Source organism: Python bivittatus, unplaced genomic scaffold (assembly GCF_059951505.1).
Source record: "Python bivittatus isolate LINGU-HERP-01145 unplaced genomic scaffold, Pbiv_v1 ctg000440_np1212, whole genome shotgun sequence".
NCBI classification, from domain to species: Eukaryota; Metazoa; Chordata; class Lepidosauria; order Squamata; family Pythonidae; genus Python; species Python bivittatus.
This window is the reverse complement of record NW_028277063.1, coordinates 4,724,479-4,748,500: the sequence shown is the minus strand read 5'-3', so window position 1 is coordinate 4,748,500 and position 24,022 is coordinate 4,724,479. Positions and strand designations below refer to the sequence as shown.

Below are 24,022 nucleotides of genomic sequence, written 5' to 3'. Positions count from 1 at the left end.
AGGGGCACCAACGAGTTGGTAACTGGTTGACACACGGTATAAAATGGAAGATGCTTTTTTTATGCCTTTTTATGTTTTTGTTTGTTCATGTATGTTTTGTGTTTGTTGTAAAAATAAAAAAAAAATAAAAAAAAAATCACCTATATTCCCAGCAGCCATAACCAGAGAGCTGACACTCTCTTCAGAAAACCTGAGTATATCTGCTCTGATGCTTCAGAATATCCTATGAATGTTATATCCCTCAGAGAAACTTGTTGCCATTCAAGTTCCTATGGATCTCCTTCAGCAGATATGGGAGCAGCTGGATCAAGATCCCTATGTATTCACTCAGTGCCAAGCCTTACAGAATGTAACCTCTGATCAGCCAAGCCCTTGGACCTGGGAACAAGAGCTCCTCTGTTTCCAGGGTTGATATTATGGTCCAATCAGCCCAAAACACAGCAAGGTGCTTAACCATGTCATGAGAGCTCAGCTGCAGGCCACTTTGGTCTTTTTAAGACCCTTCATTTAATTTTATGAGATTTTTGGTGGCCACAAATCTGGGACAATGTCAATCGATATGTCTCATCATGCTCAACCTGTTGCAGACCAAAAAATGTACCAGGAAGGCCATCAGGATTTTTGTTGCCATTGCCTACCCCGACATGAATCACACAGTTGTTAAGTGAATTCGGCTTAACCCGTTGACTCTGCTTGTCAGAAGCCCCCTGGGAAGGTCACAAATAGAAATTGCATGACCCCGGGGACGCTGGAACCATCATAAATAGATGCCAGTTGCCAAATGCCTGAATTTGGATCACGTGACCATGGGGATGCTGCATTGGTCATAATTGTGAGGACCGGTCATACATCACTTTTTTCAGCACCATCATAACTTTGAACGGTCATTAAACAAATGGTCATAAGTCGAGGACTACTTGTACCTAGTTTTCCTCCTATTGCCACTAGTTGGAAGGAAATGGTAAAAGAGAAGAAAAGAAATCATATCATTCCTTCTAGCCTGTGATTAGACAGGAAAAGCAAAAACAGACCATTAGTCCCCTCACCTTAACAAAAGAGTTTACAGAGATAGAGGAACTGCTTGTGGTAGATTGTTATATATTTTGTTCATTGAATATCCCAGTGAACTTCAGGTACTTAAAACATCTAAAAATAGAACTTGAAAGTACATCTGTGATTGCTCTTCTCCCCTGGGACCACCTGCCTCCTGGGATACAGTCTCTGGTCTTTGAAAAGGAGGAAGACCTTTTCCTTTGCAAAGCTTTTGGGTTTGGTGGTAGAAAAGCTGCTGATAGATTGGATACTTTTAACTGTATTATTTATTCGGTTGCTTTGATTGTGAACTGTTATGAGTCTTTGGAAGTAAATCTTACTTGTTCCTTGCAGTCATACCCTAATACTACCAGGAGAGTCGCACATTTTTCTGCCTTACGCAGGAAACTGCTTTCTTAATGGTCTGATTCTATTAATGCATATTTTCATTCTCTTCTTTGGAATGGATATAATGGTATGTGGGAAAGACACTGGGAGAATGGGCAAAGAGATGCTAACCAGGGTACAGTCTGATAAGGGACAGCATAGCTGGGAGCTGGATACTGTGCAGGAGAAGAGGCTCAGAAGGGACCCTCTCTAGTTTCTTGGGCTGTAAAGGAGACAGCAGAATTGTATGTTCAGACATGCAAGATTCTGTTAATGTAGCTTTACAATAACGTAGAATGAGTTTATCTGGTCATGTTTCCTGTCTAGTCTACCTATTAAGACTGACACTGAATGATGTACCTTAAACTGGAAACCTGAACAGCAGAACTGGTCTCTACTGTTCTTGGCACAAATATCTATCTTTTCCTCCCTTTTGGAAATTTCAGGTTCCAGTTTGTTTGCATGTAGATGTCTGCCCTCATTAAGGGTGCTTCCTCATGGCTGGGCCTACATGCGTTTCTGAGTTGGCTGAAAAAGTACATCACCCTAATAGTCCCCACAGCTGAGCTTTGTTGTGCCTCAGCAATGAGGCTGATGAGTGTGCTGTCCTTACAGATCTAATGTGGCAAAGTTTCAGGGCCACCATTGGTAGATTCCCTGGCTTCCTTTGCCCTACCACCCAATGAATGCAAGTTGCTCTCCATAAGATTTGGCTTGGCAGTGAAGGGTTGGAACATGGATTATGGCTCATTCCAATATGTCTTCTGTCAGCCACCACAAACAGAAAGCTAGGCAAATACAAGTTTGAAAGTCTTCATTGTTGTGTTGTCCACTTTCTGATAATAGCCAGGAATCAGGTGAGTAATTAGCCAAGAACACTTGAGGCTTGAATTCAAAAAGTACATAACTGGCCTTGTGACATGGGTTGTAGGGATCTGCTAATAGGATAAAAGATGGAGGTGGTGCCACAGGAGTTGTTGGTGACAGCCCAGGGTTCAAGGCCCATAGAATTCCATGAGCCAGAATGTCAAGCCTGGAGTCTCAGTGCAGGACCAGGAGCATGTGTGAGAGGAATGCTTGTCTGGAGTATGGGAGTTGTTTCCAAGAGAGGGCAAAGGCTTGGAGGCTGCTCTTAGAGAGATCCTGGGTGCAAGATTAACTTGACTGAGGAGTTGCTTCCCTGTTCTCTCAATGCTGACCATCTTTGCTCAGCCTTTTGCAGCTGTCAGCTGATGTGTTTTTGGGCTAGGTGTCTTGCCAGCATCTGGACCCTCATGATCTGAATTAGATCTTACCCTCTTGGGGTCATTGTCTCCTAGAGCAACTACAGGGTCCTGATTGCCTGCTGGTTCCTCAAGCTGATGGTTTGTCTGAATTGCCTCTTCAACTTCTGACTCAGATGAAACCATACCTGTCAGCCCTTCAGGTAGGTCAGATATCACCAGAACTATATTGGTATGGGCTATAATAACAGAGTCTTAAAATCCTGACAGAGTTTTTCTTTCCCTCCCTCTTATACCCAGGAGAGCCAAGACAAGGCAACCTTGAGTTTCTTCCTCACCCCCTCCTCTCTTTCCTGGCTAACCAGATATTTTTGTAATGGCTGTTGCATATTTTCTTCAAGGCTCCCTCTGTACTTTTCTACAATAATACTGCATCATCCAGCTCCCTCCTATGCCTCACTGAATGTTCACCCAGAATACTTGAAGTGGGGGGAAGGGAGGGCTACATGTATAACCTACCAACCTCTCCCACATTACACAGTCAAACAACTGCTTCTAGGTTCTCCATGTTATAAAGTCTCTCTCTTGTTCTCCTCTTATCCAGGACAATATTATCCCCAACCTTCCATCTCAGTGTATCCTAGTAACATTGACTTTCATTCTAATGAAAGAAACCTCTGCTCAAATTATAAACTACCCTACAGTTAAGATACACAGCAATGAGGCTGAATTTCATATCGTCAAAGCCCAAAAAATCACATGGGGGGGAAATACAGTTGCACATATTTCAACAAGACATCTTCAGCTGAGTCACACTATAGCAGCCCAGCTTATATCTTTGCACAAAATAAGAGCCTTTCCATGTTGTTTTCATCAATGAGACTAAACTGGTTATTTCCTACACCTGTAAAGGGAATTGAAAATCTGCATTCTCCAAAATGCAAGAGAGATGGAAATAGCCATTCTCTCACTAAGGCTGATTCCTGCAAAGTTCACAAATGATCGGTCCAAACTGAAACTTCTTGTGCAGCCAAGCTCAGCAGACTGGGTGTGTGCTCTTGAACAGCGAATATGCCCCCTTGGGCTGTAATCCATTTGTTCCTCCTCATTTTTCCAACTACCCCAATACCTCCATGTAGGGGGAACTTGGAAATAATGCCCTCTAAATTTCAGGATCAAGGCAGAACAGAATATGAAACAGATCCGTTCTTGCACTCAGGAATTGGTGAGAGGCCAGGACTGGTGATGGGGCAAGCAGAAAGTGTGGATCTATGCTGTGTCCACCTTGCTTTGCCAGCTCAACAGCCCCCTTTTCTCTCTCCTACAGGGAAATCTTCCTATAAGAAACTAAGCTAACTCCTGTTCTCAGGTTCTACTCATCAGGTCAATAAAACAAAAGTATCGTTTGGGTGACTGGCCTTCATGCCTCCATGACAGATTCACAAAGGAGAGTATTCTGCCCCAGCGTGGCCTCCTGTGGGCTGTCACACTCACACTACTCCATTCCTGGCACCCACTAGCTGGCAGTTATAAGCAATGTTCTGACATACAATCAGAAGCAATCAAGATTTATTTTATGATGACAAATCACTGAAGGAAATTAAAATACAAAGGCATGCAATAGCATCAAGGGCATCAGCATCACTGGAGAAGGAAATGGCAACCCACTCCGGTATCCTTGCCAAGAAAACCCCATGGACAATGTCAAAAGGCTAAAAGATATGACACTGGAAGATGAGCCCCTCAGGTTGGAAGGTGTCCAATATGCTACTGGGGAAGAGCAGAGGGCATTTCCAAGTAGCTCCAGAAAGAGTGAAGCGGCTGGGCCAAAGTCGAAAGGACGTTCAGCTGTGGGTGTATCTGGAAGCGAAAAGAAGGTCCGATGCTGTAAAGAACAATATTGTATAGGTACCTGGAATGTAAGATCTATGAACCAAGGCAAGCTGGATGTGGTCAAACATGAGATGACAAGAATGAAGATCGACATCTTGGGAATCAGTGAATTAAAATGGACGGGAATGGGTGAATTTAATTCAGGTGACCATTATATCTACTACCATGGGCAAGAAACCCTTAGAAGAAATGGAGTAGCACTCATAGTCAATAAGAGAGTGGGAAAGGCAGTAATGGGGTACAACCTCAAAAACGACAGAATGATCTCAGTGCAAATCCAAGGCAAACCATTCAACATCACAGTAATCCAAGTCTATGCCCCAACCACTGATGCTGAAGAAGCTGAAGTTGACCGGTTCTATGAAGACCTACAACACCTTCTAGAACTAGCACCAAAAAAAAGATGTCCTTTTCATCATAGGGGACTGGAATGCTAAAGTAGGAAGTCAAGGAATAATCAGAATAACAGGCAAGTTTGGCCTTGGAGTACAAAATGAAGCAGGGCAAAGGCTAATAGAGTTCTGTCAAGAGAACAAGCTAGTCATAGCAAACACTCTTTTCCAACAACACAAGAGACGACTCCACACATGGACATCACCAGATGGTCAATACCGAAACTAGATTGATTATATACTTTGCAGCCAAAGATGGAGAAGCTCTATGCAGACAGCAAAAACAAGACCAGGAGTTGACTGTGGCTCAGATCATGAGCTTCTTACTGCAAAATTTAGGCTTCAATTGAAGAATGTAGGGAAAACCACTAGACCACTCAGGTATGACTTAGATCATATTCCTTGTGAGTACACAGTGAAGGTGATCAATAGATTTAGAGGATTAGATTTGGTAGACAGAGTGCCCGAAGAACTATGGATGGAAGTCCGTAACATTGTACAGGAGGCAGCAACTGAAACCATCGCAAAGAAAAAGAAATGCAAGAAAGCAAAATGGCTGTCTGATGAGGCTTTACAAATAGCTGTGGAAAGAAGGAATGCGAAAAGCAAGGGTGAAAGGGAAAGATATAAACAACTGAATGCAGATTTCCAGAGAATAGCAAGGAGAGTTAAGAAGGCCTTCTTAAATGAACTATGCAAAGAAATCGAGGAAAACAATAGAATAGGAAGACTAGAGATCTCTTCAAGAAAATTGGAGATATCAAAGGAACATTTAGTGCAAAGATGGGCATGATAAAGGACAAAAAAGGCAGGGACCTAACAGAAGCAGAAGAGATTAAGAAGAGGTGGCAAGAATATGCAGAAGAACTATACAAGAAAGATCTAAATGTCCCTGATGTCCATGCTGGTGTGATCACTGACCTTGAGCCGGACATCCTAGAGAGTGAAGTCAAGTGGGCCTTAGGAAGCATTGCTAACAACAAAGCTAGTGGAGATGACAGTATTCCAGCTGAGTTATTTAAAATACTAAAAGATGATGCTGTTAAAGTGCTGCACTCAATATGCCAGCAAGTTTGGAAAACACAACAGTGGCCATGGGATTGGAAAAGGTCAGTTTACGTTCCAATTCCAATACTGTCACTCTACTTATTTAACCTATATGCAGAGTACATCATGAGAAATGCCAGGCTGGAAGAATCACAAGCCGGAATTAAGATTGCAGGGAGAAACATCAACAACCTCAGATATGCAGATGATACCACCCTAATGGCAGAAAGTGAAGAAGAACTAAAGAACCTCTTGATGAGGATGAAAGAGGAAAGTGCAAAAGTTGGCTTGAAACTCAATGTTAAAAAAACTAAGATCATGGCATCTGGACCCATTAGTTCCTGGCAAATAGAAGAAGTAGAAATGGAAGCAATAACAGACTTCATTTATTTGGGCTCCAAGATCACCGCAGATGGAGACTGCAGCCATGAAATTAAAAGACACTTGCTCCTTGGGAGGAAAGCTATGGCAAACTTAGATAGCATATTAAAAGCAGAGACATCACCTTGGCGACAAAGATCCGCATAATCAAAGCTATGGTTTTTCCAGTAGCAATGTATGGCTGTGAGAGCTGGACCATAAAGAAGGCTGAGCACCGAAGAATTGATGCCTTTGAACTGTGGTGCTGGAGAAGACTCTTAAGAGTCCCCTGGGCTGCTAGGAGGTCAAACCAGTCAATCTTAAAGGAAATCAACCCTGACTGCTCATTGGAAGGATTGATACTGAAGCTTAGACTCAGATATGTATTGTCGAAGGCTTTCACGGCCGGCATACGATGGCTGGTGTGGGTCTTCCGGGCTGTGTGGCCGTGTTCTTGAAGTTTTGTTTCCTAACGTTTCGCCAGCACCTGTGACCGGCATCTTCAGAGTGCAGGAGCACAGACAGGAGCAGTTCTCTCTGTGCCCAGGGTGATGTGACCCTTCTGTGGATATTTAGAGATCTGAGGGGGGGGGGAAGGGGGGATTGGGGGTGTGTGTGGGGGGTTGAGTTACTGAGTGGCTGCTTGTTTTGATGTCAGCATCTGTGTGTATCTTCCTGGGGATTAGGCAGGGTTTTTTCTTCTATTGAAATGTTAACGAGGGGCTGCTGGGGGTGATTAGCAAGTTCATTGTGTGAACTATTCACATGTCCCGGTGGTTGAGCTGAGTTCGTTGACCTTTTGCAGGCTGTATTTTTCAGGATTGGTAGCCAGGTTTTGTTGATTTTTAGACTCTCCTCTTTTTTATTGAAACTGTGCTGGTGTTTGTGAATCTCAATGGCTTCCCGGTATAGCCTGGTATAGTGGCTGTTGGTGTTGTCCAGTATCTCTGTGTTCTCAAATAGGATTTTGTGTCCAGTGTGCCTGAGAGCATGTTCAGCTACTGCAGATTTTTCTGGTTGCTGTAGTCTGCAGTGCCTTTCGTGTTCTTTTATCCTGGTATGGATGCTGCGTTTTGTGGTCCCGATGTATACTTGCCCGCAACTGCATGGTATGCGGTATACTCCTGCGGCGGTGAGGGGATCCCTTTTGTCTTTTGCTGATTTTAGCACTTCTTGTACTTTTCTGGTGGGTCTGAAGATTGTTTGGAAATTGTGTTTTTCCATCAGTTTTCCCATGCAGTCTGTGACCCTTTGATATAGGGCAGAAATACTTTGTTGGTGGGTGGCTGTTTTTCTTCTTCAGTCGCATGTTGCTTTCTTGGTTTGATGGCTCTTTTTATTTCATTTTTGGAGTAGCCATTCGCTTGTAGGACCCAATTAAGGTAGTTAAGTTCAGAGTTTAGGAATTGGGTTTCGCAGATCCGATTGGCACGATCCATGAGGGTTTTGATAATGCCTCTTTTTTGACGTGGGTGGTGGTTGGAGTTTTTGTGTAGGTACCGGTCTGTGTGGGTGGAAACACTACAGAAAACCCACCCACACAGACCGGTACAGACCAACAAAGCATCAAAAGATCAAGAGTCTCAAAAATGGACAAACACAGGAATGAAAAAGGGGCGGGGGGGGGGGGAGAACAAGGGAAAAATGGCCTGGAAGCTATGTTATAAATAACATGACAACACTTTTTGAAAATCTTTGGCCTGGCCACTTTGTTGAAAAAAGACTAATTCCAAGATTGACAAAGAGCAACCATTGCCACAGATCAGGAGTAGATTTCAATGTCAACAACTTCCTTCAATTTCCTATAAGCGATATTACTGATGGATGGCAAGAGTGATGATGCGAAGAGCATGTGCCTCAATGCCCCGCAAACCACCTCCCTTGTGCCAGCACTCTAATGCTCCTCATGGCTTCTACTGCTGCTCCATGGCACCTGATGGTTTCACAGAGTGAATCGCTTCACCGGTCTCCACCGTTGTCCTAAGTACTGTAGTGAAGAGCATTCTGATTATCACATTTCTGGAGCCACCGGTGAGATCTGGCCCTTACATTTGGCATCTACAGTTACACGTCCATTTGCATGACTGTGGGGAAATAAAAATAAGCCGTTCTTGCTAATGTTTGACTCAGGATCCCCCAAGGTCCTATAATACGACATCCATGCCTGAAAGGTTCTGCCTATTGCTTCTTTGCAGTTGTAGTTTTGGCCACCGATGCACATAAGCAAGGTTCAGAGGTTTTGCCAGGATTGGTGGCCTGTTGGGTTTTCTGTGGCTGGTGATTCAAAACAGCATAGGAGACTTCATCCAGGTGTTCTCCAGCATCAGCTGTTAAGGCCTGGAAAAAAGAAGAAAGACTCAGAGGGCATACTTTCCCCCTCTTTTGCAAAGCAAACAAATCAGGTGGTCTCTCCAAAGAAAAGAATTCGGCACTGTAGACCTGCAAGATTGATGTCAGCTCTTCAAGGTAGACCAGACTAGAAGACCAAAGTTATGAATACTAATACTACTTTTATTATAAGGTCACAATAACAGAATCTTGCCAATCTCAATGAGCTTCCTGCCTATTTGTGAGAGCTAGGGAGGGTCAAATGTGAGACTCTTTCTCAAATTACACTTCTGCCTTGGACTCACATTTCATTTATCTGACCCCTGTCTTGGTTGCGGCTCTTCCTCCTGTTCCTCAAGGTTATTCCTACTCCCATTACATGCAGTGATTCTTTAGCTAGTCATAACCTACGCTCTACTAGGGACAATGGGATCTAAATAGCAAGATCTTTGTCCTCCCTTTGTCCATCACTCTGCCGGCTGATCTCAGATCACTTCTTTTGACTTTTGTTCCCAGACACCCCCAAATGGAGCACATGCTCTTTCATTCTCCTTCTGATAGGATGAAGGTGCTAGCTTTTACCTGCCCCTATCATATATTTCTTGTAAATAAACCCCCTTTCTGTTATAGTTAAAAAAAATTGCTTCATAAATCATTGCTCATTGCTCAGGCCAGATTCCTGTTCTTAGGACCCTCACATGCATCCACACAGTGCTTGTACTTCCAGTTGGGAGAGAGAGCTAGAGAACTCCCATTTTTGCACGAACCCTGTAATGGAACCTTTTTGGCTTCAGAGAAATTGGGCCAAATTGTGTAGTTGCTCAGTGGCACAGGGCTGTATGGGAACAGGATCCCCATTTTTCCCATTCCACAAGTTCCCTGATAAATGGTTTGCATGAGACAAGGGGAGTTAGTCCTGCCTCGAACAAGAATGGTCAGATCTAGCCTCCTTTCTGTTAGTTAGTGGATCATTTCTGAGCTTAGAGTATTCATATGCACACTTATGTCTACCCACTCACTTACTCCCATGATGTCATTATGAATTGAATGCCACCAATTTCCTTAAGTGGGGCAGTTTCTTAAATTCTAAGTCAAAGATGCCCAACCACCTTCAAGCTCAAATGTCATTCTTCAAGCCACGCTCCCCAAAGCAAGTGATCCCAGGGCAAAAAATCAATGGTTTAGTAGTTAATGTTGAACGTCATCAGTTAATTACTGTCAATATGTTTACTCTGCGTGCATTTAATAACGTCCTCCTTATATCAAATGGAAATTGAGAATTGCGAGATAACTTTGGAAGGATTCGGGGAGGCATACAACAGGCATTCCTATTCTAACATCTGGATCTGATGAGATAATGCAGACAAGGAAGGCACACTCATGGAAGGAAATATCTTACCGTGCTCACCGCTGGGTTGTCTTCGTTGGTTATGGAGCCTGTGGATCAGTGACACCTGTGAGATCCTTTGCCTAACTTGTATCTCATTAAAATCATAGCAGCTGCTCCTTTCCAAAGTATTCTAACTCTTAAAATTCTTCAGCGACTGAGTCTCCATCAGGGCTGATTACTGTATAGCAGAAAAGTTTTCTGCCAGGATGGCCCTCCCTCTGCTGTTGCGTTTAGAAGAGCCGTGAAAACCTGCTTCTTCAGCCAGGCCTTTGGCTTCATCGCATTTGCCATCTTCTATCTCGATTCTTATCTTTTATTGATTTTGTTGTAATTTCTTTGTTTGATTGTTGTGAGTCACCCAGAGTTGTTGAGAGTTGGGTGACATACAAGTTTATTATTTTTTTTAATAATTATTCAGCTCCAGTGTTTAAAAACTTGCTCTGTTTTTCAAAATACAGCTGCTGAGACCTTCATATTATTCTAGTTAGAGAGGCTGGTGTACCTGGAGGACTTTTCCTATGAAGCCTGCAGTTAAAGCAAATTCTACCCATTCCCACACTAGGCTTTTTCATCCCAATTCCCACGCTAGGTCTTTGCACCCCAGTTTTGTAATTTCCTCCCTGGAGAGGTTTGCTGCTGCCACATGGTTGAAATCAGGCATGAGGTTAAGTCTCTTCTTTTTATTCAAAATGTTGCAAATGTTATATTGTGCTGCTGATTTATTGTGCAGATTTCTTAATTTTGCATTTCTCCTTCATCAGATGGCTTCTTTTGCTTTTAAATATTTGTTGTAAGCCACTTTTTAAGCCAGTTTAAAGATGGAATGTTTTGAAATGTAATGACCATTATGCATTTCTTCAACTTCTTTAAGCCAGCCTAGTTCATCTCCCTATTTGGTTTTTCTTAATTCTCTTTCACTCTGCAAAAAGAGAAAACAAGATATACACGTCCCTTCCCTTGGATGAACAGAAATCTTCCTGGGCCAGTTTTCAACGTTTTCATGTTTTATCACCTATTGCCAGCAAGCTTCAAGATTCTCTTAAACCACAAGGTGTAGAAACTTACTTTGCTTTCAAAAGGACCAACTTCTCTTTCTGACACTAATGAATCAGCTTTTGCAGAGAAGCTTTTTTGTGCTGTTCTGTGAAAATGGAGGCAACACGCTCATCCTGTGAGCTTTATATACCATGTTTAGCATGGTACGGTATGTAGAATATTACTCATCTATTACTCTGTCACAGTGTTTATTACTAGATCATCCCCACTTACCTTTTCTCCTTTTTTTGTACCATACAAAGACCAATAGCAACAAGATAAGCAGGAAAAGGCTTGCAGCAATACCTCCCCATAAGTATGGGCTCGGAACACCTGTAAAGCCAAAACACTTGCATTATCCTGCTGCTCCTCTAGAGGTTCATCTCCTGCAGAGTTTCCTCTAGAAGTTCCTCCTCACCCTTCTGCAGATGACACTGATTGAAACTGGGATCCTCAGGAGGCAAAGTATGTGCTCTAAAATAGAGTTATGGCTTTTCCACACCATCTATTGACAGTGGGGAAGAAAAGGCTACCATGATTCTTAAATCAGTCTGTTGGTTTCTCTCAATGGAGCTCTTTTCCCACACAGTTCTCAATCCATCCCATGCATTCTCTTTTTCACACACACACATTTCCACGCACACTTGGAAGCTCATAAGCTGGGCAAAGTTGGCTGAAGGAATATGGTCTTTTGAAATTTTTCGTCCCCATGTTTCACTTCCCACCACCTTTTATTTCAAACTGCCATGCTGTCTCTGAGTTTCTGTATCAGATCCAAAACCTTTTTGGCTACTATAGACTAACATGATTCTCCTACAATATTTATAAGATGCAATACACAATTACTGTAAAATTTTTAAAAAATCATTCTTTTCATATGCTGTTTTGTACCTTTAACTCTTCAAACCAAGTCATCACGTCCCTGTTTGATTTTATAAGAATATGTGAATATGATATGTCCTGATGAATGGATAAATCAGGGTGGGAAACTTGATGCTTTTCAGGTATTGCTGAAATAAACTTTTGAGCATCCTTTCTCACTAACACACCAGTAGTGGCTTCTGGATTGTGGTTCAGCAATATCTGCCCCTTACAGAGGTGATGGCAATCTGCTGAGATTTGGATAGACAAACCATCTTGGGTAGTTAAGAAGGAGGGATTTGAAAATGGAGAAGAATGGAGAAAATCCTTTATAATAAGCATTTTTAAATGAAGTAACTGAGGTCAAGTGAGGACACTTGGAAGGAAGTCAACTGAGGACATTATACACAGCTGTCTAAGATAGATTTGAAGATGCCTTGCTAACTATTCCTGAAGGACACGTCCTCATGGCCTAGCTTTACTCTCTCCCACCCATAGCCAAGGGTGCCTAGCTTTGGATTTACCAAATTCAAAGTTAAAGTAGTATTTTCACCTACTCATATGTGGCACTTTGGCAGCAACTGTGGTGATGATGAAGCAGGGACTGAGATCTTCTGAGCTCCTGATGGCCCTTTGGGGCTGCCAGGAACACCTGTCCTCTTTTTCTCCAGTCACTGGTGACTTCTCTCCATGTCCATGTTGGCTTGTTGGGAGCAGATGTGATCAGGCACTGGGTTTCTGCCTGTGTAATGCTTGATCAGTGCCTCACAATATGCTTGTCAGGCATTAAAAGAGCTCCTAATCTCCTTATCTACTGTGGTTCCTTTTTTGCACAGATCTAGTACTCTCACATGCTAGACACGTGGCAAAAGAAAAAAGAAAGGAAGAAAACAAACCCTTGAGTGGCAGGCAAATTTTGTGGTGGAGCGGTGCTGGTGAAACAGTGAGTCATCCCACCAGTGTCGGTCAGCTGTTTTTAGACAAGAGCAAGTCAGCAAGAGAGTGTGCAAATGTAATGGTATGTGAAAATGACCTTGGGAGACAGGAGAGAGAGCCACAGACTGGACAACAGGCATGTAAAAGATTTCTCTGTCCACAGAAAGGGGAGACATGGGAAACACTTCAGAAGGACCCTCCCTAGTTTTTTGGAGGGCAAAAGGAAAGGAGGGGAGAAATGCTTTCAGCCTTGCAAGATTCTGTTAATGTAACCTTACAATAAAGATAGAGCAAATACTCCTGGTTGTGCTTCTTGTCTGGACTACCTCACAGGGCTAATATCAATCTTGATCAAAACGGTCCACATTCTTATGTACAAAGGGAAAAGTCAGATAATTTCTTAGCCCCTGGGACTCTATGGGGATATTCCTACATGAAACACTGGACACTCTGGGTATCGTCTTGACGGTGGGTTTGATTGTCTTGGAATCTAGAAACAGTCAGGATTCAAGAAAGATTCATTTCTTCCATTGAATTGGAACAATATTTCTCACGAAATCTCATAGCAAATACCAACGGTTTTTTTGCATGTCTGTTAGCAAAGAATGAGTGACTGAAGACCAATATTTTGCTTGGATGTATGTCCATGTATCCACAAGAAATATCAAAGATAAGATGGATGGATGTTAAAAGGTACTGAGAAGACACTGCCCCCATTTTCTCTTTGGTAAGTGGGCATTTTCTGATTAGTCAAGTCCATCATGCTGGTTATTTTGAAAAGAGGCAGGCTCTCAAGGGAAGCTCTCATACTACCTTCATCAGTCTGAAGCCATCTTGGTGATTGCCCACAATGTATTTTTGCTTTTTCAAATATAGTTGCTTAACCCCCAAAGCTGACCCCTCCTGCTCTCTTTTTCACTGAGCACCAGTATCTAACTCCACAAAATGTTCCACTGGGGATTTCTGGGTGGAGGGATTACGCAATCATTCAAAATACTGGGACGTGTCTCTCTCATTGAATGGAGGCAGGAAATCGGAAATTGTGTCGGGTTTGGTGCTGTGCCTCCAAAATCCAACTCAGACTGGACTTGAGCAATTTTATCTGTGCTCACCATAATCCTCACAATAGCCTTCAAGATGTTCATCAGGTCCTCCCTTTCAAAAAAGGTACAGCTCAAAAACTCTGTTCTTGAATTATTGCCTCTGCAACTTCCATTAACTCATTAGTGGAAAGGGAACTCATTTCTCATTCACCCACTGGCAGTGTTCATACACCAAGTTTAACTTGGTTGCTGAATGAACCTGCTATGTGGCTTCACACATTACATTGAACCATTCACTAAAAGGATAGGGAGAATTCACATCAATTATTCAATCCCAAGATTAATTAACCAAATTTAAAACTAGCCATGCTTACTATGTTGTCAAAGGCAGCTGCTAGGTTTATAACTGATTTAGCAGATTATGTAAACAGAGTCTGCAGAAAGATGGTCCTCATTCTTATTTATGAAGCACAAAGTCACAACATTTCTTAGCCCCTGGGATTCTATGGGGAGATTCCTACCTGAAACATTAGATCCTCCAGGAATTGTCTCAAGGGTGGGATTGATTGTCTTGGAATCTAGAAACAGTCAGGATTCAAGAAAGATTAATTTCTTCCTTTGCATTTCAACAATATTTCTCACGAAATCTCATAACAAATACCAAGGTTCTTTTTGCGTATTTGCAACAATAAAGATAGAGGTAGTACCTCTAGTTGTGCTTCTTCTCTGGACTACCTTGCAGGGCTAACATCAATCTTGCAAATCTGAAAGTATTTCTCCCCTCCTCTCTTTTTACTCTCCGTAAAACTAGGGAGGGTTCCTTCTGAAGTGTTCCCATGCACTACCCTCTTCTGTGGGCTGAGACAGCTTTTACATGCCTGTTGTCCAGTCTGCATCTCTTCCTCCTGTCTCCCAAGGTTATTCCCATATACCATTAGAGCGAATAAGTGAATGAATGAGCATGAGAAGTACCAGAGGCAGACAATGGGCAAATGAGAAAGACAAACAAGAGAGCAAGGAAGATGAGGGAGAAGAAGGGCCAAGGCAAATGAGCAGGTTAGTGAAAGAGAGAGTGATAGAGTGGGAGAAGTAGAAGAGTGAGAAAAAATGAGAGAGAGAGACAAGTAAGTGAGAGGGAGAGAGGGAACAAAAGAGTGAAAGAGCAAGTGTTAGAGCAAGCAAGAAAGTGAACGAGAGAGCAAGTGAGAAATCATCTGCAGGTCATTTGGACTCCTTGGTGAGGTAGGTGAGGCTCTCCTGCTTTCTGGAGGGAGCCCACCCAACCCACAGGTAGAACTGATGGGATGAGGGGAGGCTTTCCAATAAAAGAGGAGAGGTGGAAAATGCCCACCCCACAGATCAGGTTCTGAAGGATGACTAAACCCACTACTCTAGCTACCTATCAAAACTCACTCCTCCCCCACTCCAGCCCATGCTATGGGGAACAATTGGCAGGGCAGCAGCACTCGTCAGCCCTGTGGCTGGAGGAGAGGAGAGATCAGCTCTGTGGGCAGAGCCCACGTCTGCTGGCATACTTTTTGCCACTCGACAGACTGGAGGCTGATTGTGTGGATGTGCGCTGAGGACTGCGTTGCAAGCTTTGGGCAAAGAAAAGCAGAGAACTGAGTTTAAAGTGGAAGTTGAAATATTTGATGACAGCAGACATGGGGGATGCAGTCGGGCTAGGTTTGCATTTTTATGTGAACTTTTCATTTGCATTTCCCCAAAGTAAGGGCAAAGCAGAATACAGTTATATGCTGACCTTCATAGTTCTCCAGATATTCAGTGGAGTTGCCATCTTCAACAAATATGTACAAATATGGATATTTTAGGGGAAACTGCCCAGAAAAATGCTCACAACAACACATAATATCAGAGTACATAACTTGAAAAAGGGAGGCATAGAAAAAATGGAGGAAAATACACGTGGACTTTATGAAGAAGCATTAATGGATTGCAAATACTGTACATAATGTAAGAGAGCCAGTGTAGTTTAGTGGTGAAGTTGCTGGGCCAGGAGCAGGGAGAGTCTTAGCTATGGAAGCTGCCTGGATGACTTTGGGTCAGTCACTCTCTCCTAGCCCAATCTATCTCTCAATGGTCTTTTGTTACGAGGAAAAATAGACATGAGCGTTATTTACGTTGCCCTGAGCTCCTATGCAAAAGGTGAGCTCAAATCTAATAAGTAAAATAGGTCTAGGAAATGGAAGAACAGAGAGCATGAAGAAGTGCAATACATGCAGTGATGAAGGAGAGAACAAGACCATCTGATTGTTCAGCCTTGAAAAAAGAAGTTCAATGTTTCAAATCACTTGAAGGGATCTCACACAGAAGGAGGACAAACCTGTTCCTTTCATTCCAAAGCACAAGACTGGAAAAATGGAGTTAAGTTCTAGGAAGACGGATTTTGATTGAACGTCAGTAAGAACTTCCTGACAGTAAGAGCACTTCTGCAGTGGAAGCAATGAGGTGGTGAGCCATCTTTATTGGAAGTATTCAAGTGAAAGCTAGGCAGCCGTTTCCCTGAGATAATTTAATTTGAATTCCTGCCAGGGGTGTCCAAAAAAGAACACGGTGGTTGTGCCACTGCAACTGAAGCCCAGCCCCATTTCTATGTGTGCCAATATTACATGTACGTACAAAGGAGAGGGCTTGGATCGTATTGTTGCAGCACCATCTTGCCTGTTTTGAGCAGACCCTGCAAACGTCACTGATTTCTGCACTGCGCAAGTGGTTGGTCTCAATGGCCCTAGTGGGATTTTTCAGCTCCGGAATTCTGTGAATCCAACCAGTGGAGTCCTTGGGGTTCTCTGAGCTTGGTTGTTTTCTTGCAAATGTTTCATTACCCGGCTAGGTAACATCTTCAGCTAGCTTCTGAAGCTAGCTTCATCTAGCACTGAAGATGTTCATTACCTAGCTGGGTAATGAAACATTTGCAAGAAAACAACCAAGCTCAGAGAACCCCAAGGACTCCACAGTTCAACCCTGAGCTACACATATTTGTGTCTATTGGAACCAACCAGTTCAGATCACAGCCATAAGAATTCGTTGCAAAGATCAAGAGAACACCAAAGTGTAGTGGGCAATCCAAGTCAGTAGGAGATGGATATGCAAAGTAACCATTATGAAAGTTGAAAATCTATGTAATACATTTATGGAAGAAAAAAAGGGGACACACATACAGTAAACAGAAATACAATTCCTACCACCCTCAAATCTGCCAAAACATCTATAATCTCCGATGTGTTTATCTTTTTTATTTTCTGTTTCCATCCTACCTTCTGTAAGATCTCAATACAATAGAAAGTGACCACAAAAAACTACCTTGGGGCCTGCAAGGCTCTATGTCCAGTACAAATAATTTTAGCTTTAGCAATACTGCAGAACAAAGCAACATCCTCTAGCAACGTTTGATATGCAAGAATGTCTTTGGACTGCCAGATAGGCCCAAGAAGTACTGTTAGCAAAGAATGAGTGACTGAAGACCAATATTTTGCTTGGATGTATGTCCATGTGCCCACAAGAAAAATCAAAGATAAGATGGATGGAGGTTAAAAGGTACTGAGAAGACACTGCCCCCATTTTCTCTTTGGTAAGTGGGCATTTTCTGATTAGTCAAGTCCATCATGCTGGTTATTTTGAAAAGAGGCAAGCTCTCAAGGGAAGCTCTCATACTACCTTCATCAGTCTGAAGCCATCTTGGTGATTGCCCACAATGTACTTTTGCTTTTTCAAATATAGTTGCTTAACCCCCAAAGCTGACCCCTCCTGCTCTCTTTTTCACTGAGCACCAGTATCTAACTCCACAAAATGTTCCACTGGGGATTTCTGGGTGGAGGGATTACGCAATCATTCAAAATACTGGGACGTGTCTCTCTCATTGAATGGAGGCAGGAAATCGGAAATTGTGTCGGGTTTGGTGCTGTGCCTCCAAAATCCAACTCAGACTGGACCTGAGCAATTTTATCTGTGCTCACCATAATCCTCACAATAGCCTTCAAGATGTTCATCAGGTCCTCCCTTTCAAAAAAGGTACAGCTCAAAAACTCTGTTCTTGAATTATTGCCTCTGCAACTTCCATTAACTCATTAGTGGAAAGGGAACTCATTTCTCATTCACCCACTGGCAGTGTTCATACACCAAGTTTAACTTGGTTGCTGAATGAACCTGCTATGTGGCTTCACACATTACATTGAACCATTCACTAAAAAGATAGGGAGATTTCACATCAATTATTTAATGCCAAGATTAGTTAACCAAAGTTAAAACTAACCATGTTGTCAAAGGCAGCTGTTAGGTTTATAACTGATTTAGCAGATTACGTAAACAGAGTCTGCAGAAAGATGGTCCTCATTCTTATTTATGAAGCACAAAGTCACAACATTTCTTAGCCCCTGGGATTCTATGGGGAGATTCCTACCTGAAACATTAGATCCTCCAGGAATTGTCTCAGGGGTGGGTTTGATCGTCTTGGAATCTAGAAACAGTAAGGATCAAGAAAGATTTATTTCTTCCTTTGAATTTCAACAATATTTCTTACAAAATCTCATAGCAAATACCAAGGTTCTTTTTGCATTTTTGCAAGATACCTTCATTCATTGGCAAAACAATTGGGATGGAAGCCCACCACCACTCCTGCACAAAACATATTAACCCCAAAGATTGACAGCAGTGAGTAAACCTAACCCCCCTCCAGCTCTTTTTCATCAAGAGAGGCTCTTTTTGCTCTTGGCACACTTCCATGCCATGGGGGCCCACCCGAAGCTGGTCACGTGATCCACTTCTGGATCAAGCTACTGCAGGTCCGGCCAGGACCAAATTTCCTCTCCTCCCTCCTCCCTTGCATTAAAGAAAACATACATTGCTGACACCTCCAGCCCTTCCATGTTTCCCTGGGAGCATTTCCTTGTTGTTGGCAAATAATTCAAGCAGTTGATCTCAAGGGATCACTTTAACATATTATCATCCAAATCTCCTTGTTTTATGCTTAACCCAGGCAATCATATGCCAGTATTTGTCTCTCTCTGCCTTTACTTGGTTGCACCCACAAAACATCTCAAAGGTCCCAAGACAGACCCTGGCCCAAGAAAGGTCACTTTCTCCTGCCCTAATTTATATGACCACCAGCCTATCTGATACCAACTACTAGGAGATCTGCCACAGTTCCAGGGCTTCCAGAAATCCAGTCTATCTCAGATGGGCCACATAAAGAAAAGGAAATATGCTACTTTCATGTCGTACCTCCCCAAGACAGCTCCAGCGGGTCACTGGGCTCTGACCAGACAAAGGGTCTGCTTTTGTGGTGGTACTGACAGGTATAACTTTGTGTCTCTTCCAACGAAGTCTGGTGGAGAAAAATATCCACTGCTTTTTCCTCTGGTTCTGCAGCCTTGTAAGCTATCTGCTCCCTTGATTTCAGAAGAGCAAAAGTCAGATCTTCTTTTGTCCCATTGCACCGTATGGAGATGTTTGCTTCTGGAGCATCTTTATCTTCATTTATAATCTGGATGGAAGGCTTGGTCAGGCTGGGATCTAGGAGGAGGAAGGAATCAGTGAAAGGTCAAAGATCCTTGTAGGCAAATATCTTCTGCCAAATTCAGCCATGAATAACATCCCTTCCTCCTCCCATTTTCAATCTTTTTGCCAGAGAAGGATCCTCTTCTCCATTCTCAGATACTCGTTTCTCAAATGCAGATGAATGGCATCTGTAAAAGCACAAAGATGTCAAAATGATGGTGCAGGTGCCATGATGTCATGACATGCAAATGGAAGCATTGTGTCATGTCATGACACCTGATGGAAATATTTATTTATTTATTTATATGTGACCGTAAATATGTAAGTAATATTTGCATTTTGACATTTGGCACATGCTATCAGTTGCTCTTTTCTGTCCTCCCCCCATGAATGCCCAACAGAGATACGGATTTGGCATTTCAGGGATTGTGAAAGAAAATAATTCACACCGGGGCAAGAAAGAGATTTTAATCTAGATGGCATCACTATGGACATAGGTGGGCGGTCTCTTGCAAAATGCATGGATGCTTTAGTCAAAGTAACTTGGCTTTCTATTCATGCCTTGTAAAGCCTTATTTCCCACCTCTTCTAGAAGTGCTCTGGGTGGTGTACAGAGTGCTCCCTCCTCTTTTTTCCCCAACAACAGCCCTGTGAGGTATGTGAGCTGATAGCAATTTCCCCAAAGTTACTCATGAGATTCTCTGGCAGGGGAAGGAAATATTTGGCTGACGCCAAACTGTGGAGTTCTTTGCAGTGTCATTGGTGTGAAAAAGAAACAAGTAGTGAGCAGACCTCACCTGTTAGATTGAGATAGATTTTATTACTGAGGGGTGAGAATTGATTGCCTTCAGGCAGGTGAGATCTACAGCTGTAGATGCCTCCATTTGATGGGCTGAGATTGGTCAAGGAAAATTCAGCCTTTTTGTATTCTGCCTGCTTGACACCTGGAGTTGTCCCTCCATCAGATGAGTTTTCTTGTCTGGTGAGATAGAATTCTCCATGAAATTCATCCTCACTGCTGCAGAGGATGGTGACCTTTTCCCCCAGAGCAACCATCGCACTGGGGCTGATGGATATAAATGCCTTTGGGGGAGTTTGACCTGGACAAGAAAAAAAAAAAAACAGCAAAATAAAATGTGGGCAACGGACTATCTCTTTATCCGCCTCCTCAGAAATGGAATGACCAAAGGAAAAAGCAAGACATCTGCTGTGTTTAGAACCAGAATTTTCCTTCATGAAGAGCGGCCAATGCTTTTTGGAAGGAATGATCACCATCAGGAGCACTTAACCCCAAAATACACCCTCCAATAATATCTATTTTGTTGCCATTTATTAACATTTTTCATGCTTTCAGATTGTTGATGTTTTTGGTGATATGATACCGCAATAGTGATCCGCAAATAGGTTGATGTCTTTAAGAGCAGAATGTAGATTCGGGAAGATCCTATTAACCCTACTGGTCAAAACCGGTTAGTCATTCTTTCTCATATAAACTTTTTTTCAGCAGTGGATTCTGTTTGCACACCTGCTATTTTTTGTGATAACCCCTATATGTCCTCCTTGCTTCCATCACATCCAAACCAGCTTCCAAATGATACTGCAAATTAAAAGAGTAATTAAAAAGCAATATTATTTCTTCATGCACAGCTGAGATTACACAGAGCTATGGACAGGTTATACTGGAATTTCCCCTCAATGCTTCTCTCTAAACTAGGATCCTCTGAACACGGTTAAAGGGCGCCATAGAAGCTGAAACTCCAATTGAGCAAGGGTTCCCATTGCCTGGAGTGCAAACATACGTACAGAGATACAGACCTATCGAGGGAAGGAACTTTCTGCAAAGCACAGAAAAAGAGGATGAGATAAAATACCAACCCATTAAAAGGTAGAAGATAAGGGAAAGGAAATTGAATCAGGCTTATAGCTACATGATTCACTATACCACTGTCTCTTTTGGTTTTGCAAACCACTCTCTTTGTGTCCACTACATCCACACACAGCTTCATAATGATCTTTGTTCTTTAAACATCTCCCTTTTCACTTATTCAGGATCTAATCAACTCCATCTAATCACAGTTCCTTCCATTTCCTCCCTTCCTCTCAACACAACCTTTGCTCATCCTTCCTACGTTACTTTTGTGATTTCATCCCCCTACCTTGTCTCTTTATGATGAGGCCTCAATGTGCTTCATACGGTGTGCAACATTATCCATGTACAAAAGCAGCAGAACTTGTTTGTTTGTCATTGCCCCCCTCGAACCCCCTTGAAAAGGGGGCAGAAGCTCACTCTGGTACAAAACTGCCCTTTTCACTCCTTTTGACATTCATTCTTCACAGCAAGCCATATGCTGTCAACTACCTTCTACCAGGACTCAGAGCTCTTAAAAGGTCTCCCTCCATTTCCCCATCTTTAGGAAATGTGGTGGGTGAGAAAGATGGAGCCCAATTCTGAGGAAATAGATTGCACATGTTGAAACAACAATCACAAGAGGAACAGGGAACAATAGAAAGGAAGGTCTTTTCTAAGGATTTTGAAGTGTGGGGTGGGAAATTCTAGGGCTCTGATTCACTCTCAGGATCTTGGGACTATATAGGGAAAACTGGATAGATTGATTGTGTAAGAGAGCTGTTTTATTGTTAAGAAACACTAAACCTATCAGGGATGCTGGAAATAGAGATTGTTTCTCCTTAGCAAGGGGAGAACCATTGATGGGGTTAAGGGCCAATTAGGTTTGCCTTAGTCCAGAGTTTAATAAACTTTTTTCTCTCAGGGCCCTTCTCACTTTTAAAAATTATGGAGGACCCCCAAAGAGCTTTTGTTTGAAAGGGTTATATTTATCGATATTTACTGCATTAAAAATTAAAATTGACGTAGCCTCTGGCACTACTGCTTCTCATGATTATTTGATGGGATTTTAATATTATATTCTTTTTCAACATAAGGGTCCTTGGACCACATGTTAAAAACACTCCCTTAGTCAGTTGCAAGGGGCTGGATTTTCCCTGCCTCTCATCACTTTCATTCTGTCTGTTGATGGTGAGCAATACTTCTTTCTTTTTGGCAAGGAAATCTGGTCCCCATCATGTTTCTGAGGTCAGGGAGAGGTGTCCTACAAATAAACTCTCCTCCCATTTCAGCCATAGCAATGCTTTTTGCCAAGATGCACAGAATTGTCTACTTGCTACAGTTTTTCATCATCACTTATAGCTCTTCACTCTGTTTACTTTGCCAAATACAACCCCCCTGGTCTTCGGTACATTAACCTTCAGATTAGTGTTTTATCAGACAATATTTTCAATATTCCCTGCAAATCATTCAAATTGTCAGCCAACAACAGGTCATCATTTGCAAACTGCACACAGAAAGTTTCACCCAAAACACCAGAAGTGCAGCAAAGATACACAAAAACAGCACCGCAGCTTCTTTTCAGTTGGTTCTCCCCCAGTGATGCTTATGCAGAAGGGCACTCATGCATACCTATCCTGATAGCTCAGCTGGTGCATCTAATAATCTAATTACGTGGACTGAGAACCATAAACCCACGCTTAACCCATTAAACTGCCTTGAGCTGATTAAAACTAATCAAACTTCATGCATACTGCAGATGCAATCCTGAGCTTTAACCAGACAAGTTAAGCATTTTGTGCAATGCCAGCCATCCAGGCATGGCACTTCCAAGTAGGACTGGGAAAGATGCTCCCCTGAGGCCCTGAAGAGCAACGGATTCCTCCCAAATTTCACTGCAGAAGAGACCTTTGAAATAAATACCTTGACTGACCGTTGTTGTCAAAGCGTACTATGAAAATAATCATCTCTGGATGTGACTGCTTGTTGGAGTGCTTACATTATACCTCTGTCTAAGCTTAAATCCTCCAAGTGTAAACATTTATTTCAGAAGGTCCATAAGCATCCAAGGACCTCGTCCTCCAAGGAATACAACCTCAGGTAAGCTAAGCCACCCCTAGAACCTCTCAGCATTCAAGGAAAGGAGGGCAAGGAACCATACTGACTCACCTCTAGAGGTCCAACACTGTGTGGCCAGCCACCATCCTGGAAAAAAGATGAAGCCATTAGAGGCAAAGCAATTGAGCAATACAAAGCAGTTCTAAATCTCCCACCTCTGTCAAACAGCACATATGATTCTCTTCCCCTTCCATCTCAGATACCAACCAAGGAAGAAGAAGTTTGGGGACAACTTCATTTTGACAGGTTCCTCTGCTTTGCACCCAATATAGCCTTCTAAGCACTTCAGTAGATAATGATCTCCATGGAGAATTTGAATTTCCTAAAATACAACATGAACTGGACTACTTATATGGTAGTGTCCAATCATGAACCAGATCTCTGTGAGGTCTCATAATAATGTCATCCACAGAGCAGGCCTTGTCATCTGCAAAACCACATCCCGTTTCATATTGCAGAAGAAGCATATCATGTACCCAGAAGAAGGAATGTGCTCCAAATAACCAGAATTGTGATGAGTATTCAAAATGAACCTGGATAAGTTAACATTTTTTTCCCTTAGCACCATCAAGAGGGTCAGTCGTGCCATGAAAAGGATTATGGCCCGTGGAATG

General features: G+C 42.5%; 1 protein-coding gene across 2 annotated transcripts; it reads right to left on the bottom strand.

The window, feature by feature from the left end:
• Nucleotides 1-4,248: 4,248 nt before the first annotated feature.
• On the bottom strand, nt 4,249-23,750 carry LOC103059163 (osteoclast-associated immunoglobulin-like receptor). Of its 2 annotated transcripts, XM_088142702.1 has the most exons (9): nt 23,616-23,750; nt 23,460-23,495; nt 20,242-20,544; nt 19,169-19,459; nt 18,348-18,404; nt 14,449-14,505; nt 11,322-11,420; nt 10,062-10,099; nt 4,249-8,671 (listed from the first exon to the last, which is right to left on the bottom strand). In XM_088142702.1, exons 1-9 carry the CDS (start codon nt 23,644-23,646, stop codon nt 8,513-8,515), a joined length of 1,071 nt encoding a protein of 356 aa, XP_087998828.1. In that variant the 5' UTR covers nt 23,647-23,750; the 3' UTR covers nt 4,249-8,512. The 2 variants fall into 2 exon arrangements, with proteins under 2 accessions (XP_087998828.1, XP_087998829.1); XM_088142703.1 differs by lacking the exon at nt 10,062-10,099 and having other exon boundaries at nt 8,525-8,671.
• Between the last annotated feature and the right edge of the window lie 272 nt (nt 23,751-24,022).